Source organism: Argentina anserina, chromosome 1, assembly GCF_933775445.1.
Source record: "Argentina anserina chromosome 1, drPotAnse1.1, whole genome shotgun sequence".
In the NCBI taxonomy this organism is placed as follows: Eukaryota; Viridiplantae; Streptophyta; class Magnoliopsida; order Rosales; family Rosaceae; genus Argentina; species Argentina anserina.
In genome coordinates, this window is record NC_065872.1 from 21831699 (window position 1) to 21834970 (window position 3272).

General features: G+C 46.2%; 1 protein-coding gene across 1 annotated transcript; it reads right to left on the bottom strand.

The window, feature by feature from the left end:
* Window positions 1–1153: 1153 nt before the first annotated feature.
* On the bottom strand, window positions 1154–2499 carry LOC126803938 (uncharacterized). The gene is made up of 2 exons (XM_050531679.1): window positions 1895–2499; window positions 1154–1790 (listed from the first exon to the last, which is right to left on the bottom strand). Exons 1-2 carry the CDS (start codon window positions 2497–2499, stop codon window positions 1154–1156), a joined length of 1242 nt encoding a protein of 413 aa, XP_050387636.1.
* Between the last annotated feature and the right edge of the window lie 773 nt (window positions 2500–3272).

Genomic DNA, 3272 nt, shown 5'->3' on the forward strand with positions numbered 1-3272 from the left:
CAATCAATACTGGCGAACGCGCAAACCGTTTCAGGTTAACCATTATTGCTGCAATTAATCCCGGGTGTGATCTCCAAATCCGTATCTTTAATCGCAACCCTTGAATCCAAGTTTCTTCCGCTATAAAATGAAACCCTAAGGGAAGATCTCACCACGCTTTCTTCCGCAGCCTCCCACCATGTCGATTCCATTTCCTCCTTCGAAACCCCTTAGGTTTCCTAAGTTTCATCCCCTAGACCTGCAAACTCAGTAGCACTTTGTGAGAGCCTTATTCTACCCTCAAATGTGAGGTGGGAGTCTTATTCCACCCTCACCTCCTCCCTTCTTTGTAGTTCCACACCGGGGATCTACCCTGCATTAAGGGTTGTTCCTAGTGAAGGATTACAGGTAAAAGAGGAAAAGGCAGCCCTTCCCGCGGCCTATACATCATTGTTTAGTCGCCGAGCATCGGGAAGTAGGCTGCCGAATCTGGGACCAGAGCCAATAGGTACAGCATGCTCGTCACGTACCTCTTTTGATACGCGACACAAGCTGTTTTACCTCCCATGTGCAATATCCTCCAATCTCCCTTCTTTGAAGGAACATCAGGCGAGTGCTGCAAACCAAGGCTCAGGATCCCTCATGCTACCACCAGTTTTCCAATTAGAACCTATATTTGGCAACAAGCTGGTTACAATCGGTCATTCACTGGTGCAGTTTAATCTCAAGTTTCTCGCGGTGGTGGGATGAACAAGAAGCATCGCGAAGACCTTTCCACCTAGTATAGATGGTATCAGAGCTTTTGAAGGCTCACATGTAATAGTATAGGTCTTGTATAAAGTTTCTGGCCACAAAGCCATATGAATAAAACACAACTTGTTTCATAAAAACACTTGTTATTGTTTCATTGCTGCATAACCAAAGTTATAACCCATGCTAGACCACAAATATTGGTCCAATGTATTACACAACATGCCGGAGCACAAGTAAGAAACTCAAAAAGTTTCAGAAACTCAAAAAAAAAACAAATTTTGGGTTCGCGAACCTATGGCTTAGAACGTTCGCGATCGAGCAAAAATGCCTGAATTCGCGATTGCTCAGAGTATCCATGGTGTTGCCCCCCTGTTTACTTGGTTGGAAGAATGTAGTCCAAGAAAACACTAGAGGACCCTCGCTATATTGCTCGCACCGCAGTCGGTGGATCTTCATATTCCCAAACACTAGGAAAGTACTTCTTAAGATGGCGACCATTCATGGGATTTCGATGAGCATTCCCGTCAGTGTCGCGAAGGTAGTAGGCGCCTTTGCCCATTACTCGATCAATCACATAAGGACATTCCCATTTGGCAGACCATTTACCGCGACCATGAACTCGTTCACCAAAAGGCAAACAAACTTTCCAAACCAAGTCCCCCACTCCAAAGCTGCGTCCTCGCGTGCGTTTGTCGTAAAGTCGTGCTATCTTTTTCTTTTCGGCAATAAGGCTATCAAGAGCTTCCATCCGGCAAAGGTCCAAGTCCTCATGTTCTTGAAACATAGCCTGAACATAGTCCTCCCCAATCAACTGGTGCTGTTCGCGAACCCGCAGCGACTGAACATTAATTTCCATAGGAAGGACCGCATCATGTCCATACATCAACGCATAGGGGGTAGTACCAGTTGGAGTACGCTTGGAAGTTCTATAAGCCCACAATGTGTGATCCAACTCTATATGCCACGATCGGGGATTTGCATCCAACATTCGCTTAAGTATAGACAGAATGACGCGGTTGCTAGCTTCTTCCTGGCCATTCGCTTGAGCATAATAAGGACTGGAATGCAGAAACTTGATCCTATAGCCAGCTAGGAACTTCTGGGTCTTCTCAGCCATGAAACCTGCCCCCTGTCTGCAACCAAACATTCTGGAATACCATACCTGGTGATAACATATTTGAAGATGAAGTCTGTGATCACCTTTAAAGATGTTGTCTTGACTGGTATGGTCTCGACCCATTTGGGGAAGAAATCTGTAGCCAAGAGAATGTGCTTGTGCTGCAAGGAAGAATTGGGGTGGATCTCCCCAATAAAGTCTAAAGCCCAGCCATGACCCGGCCAAGGTTTAATGATAGTTTGTAGAGGAACGTCAGGCACATGCTGGACTGGCCCATGCATTTGACACTCGATGCAACCATGTGCGAAGCTGATGCAGTCCTTGAGCATGGTAGGCCAATACAAACCATATCGGCGAATGAGCCAACGCATCTTTGGACCGGCTTGGTGAGAACCACAATTGCCACAATGAACCTCTCGCAAGAACCTCTTAGCCTCAGCTCCATAGATGCATCGTAGGTACAAGCCATCTTCTGCCCTGCGCAATAGTTCACCGCCTCGAAGGACGTAGTTAGTAGCAAAATATCTAACCCTCTTGTCCACCGGTGCAGAAGGATCAGTGAGGTATTGGATAATCGGTTGCCGCCAACCTTCATCAATAGTATCAAGAACAGCAACCAACCATTCATCGTGAACCTCCTTCCTTGCCATAAAGGAAGGTAATGTGCGTCTCTGAACCTTCAAAATCCTCTCCCGAACGCCATCTGCCAAGCGAATGCCCGTAGCCAACTGTGCTAATTTATTGGCAGCGAAGTTTCGTTCGCGAGGAATATAATCAAGCACCACATCGGCAAATTGGTCTAATAATTTCGATGCTCGTTCCCAAAAAGGGAGTTATGCAAAGTTGTTGCACTTGTAGATCCCCTTGAGCTGGTTAATGACTAGGAGGGAATCACCTAATACCTCTACCTCGGTGACCTCTAGATCAAGCAACAACTCCAAGCCAATGATGATGGCCTCATATTCTGCCTGATTGTTAGTGCACTTCCACTCCAGCTGAAAAGAGTAGCAATGTCTGACGCCAGAGGGATTAACCAATGCAACACCCGCTCCGGACAAGTGATCGGTGCTGCTACCATCGAAGTATAAAACCCAAGGCTGAGTGTGAACGAAGGAAACAACCACATTCTGGTCGTCAATGTCCTCCACAATAGGATGATGCAACAAGAAATCAGACACTGCATGTCCTGTGAGCGCATTTAAGGGTGTATACTGTAAAGAAAACTCTAATAATGCCAAAATCGACTTACCAATCCGACCCCTAAGCATAGGTCTGGTAAGCATATACTTCACCAAATCAGTTTGTGCCACCACCACCGTGGTAAAGGATAGCATGTAATGGCGAAGCTTAGTACCTGCGAAGTACAGAGCTAAACATAACCTCTCAATCGGTGAGTATCTAGTGTCAGCGTCTAACAAGGTTC

Excerpts from the sequence above, each read along its gene's own strand:
- LOC126803938 (XM_050531679.1), bottom strand. The coding sequence starts at position 2,499 with ATGGCAAGGAAGGAGGTTCACGATGAATGGTTGGTTGCTGTTCTTGAT. Across the intron at positions 1,791-1,894 it reads TTCAAATATGTTATCACCAG|TCCTTATTATGCTCAAGCGA; the intron begins GTATGGTATTCC and ends TCTGCATTCCAG.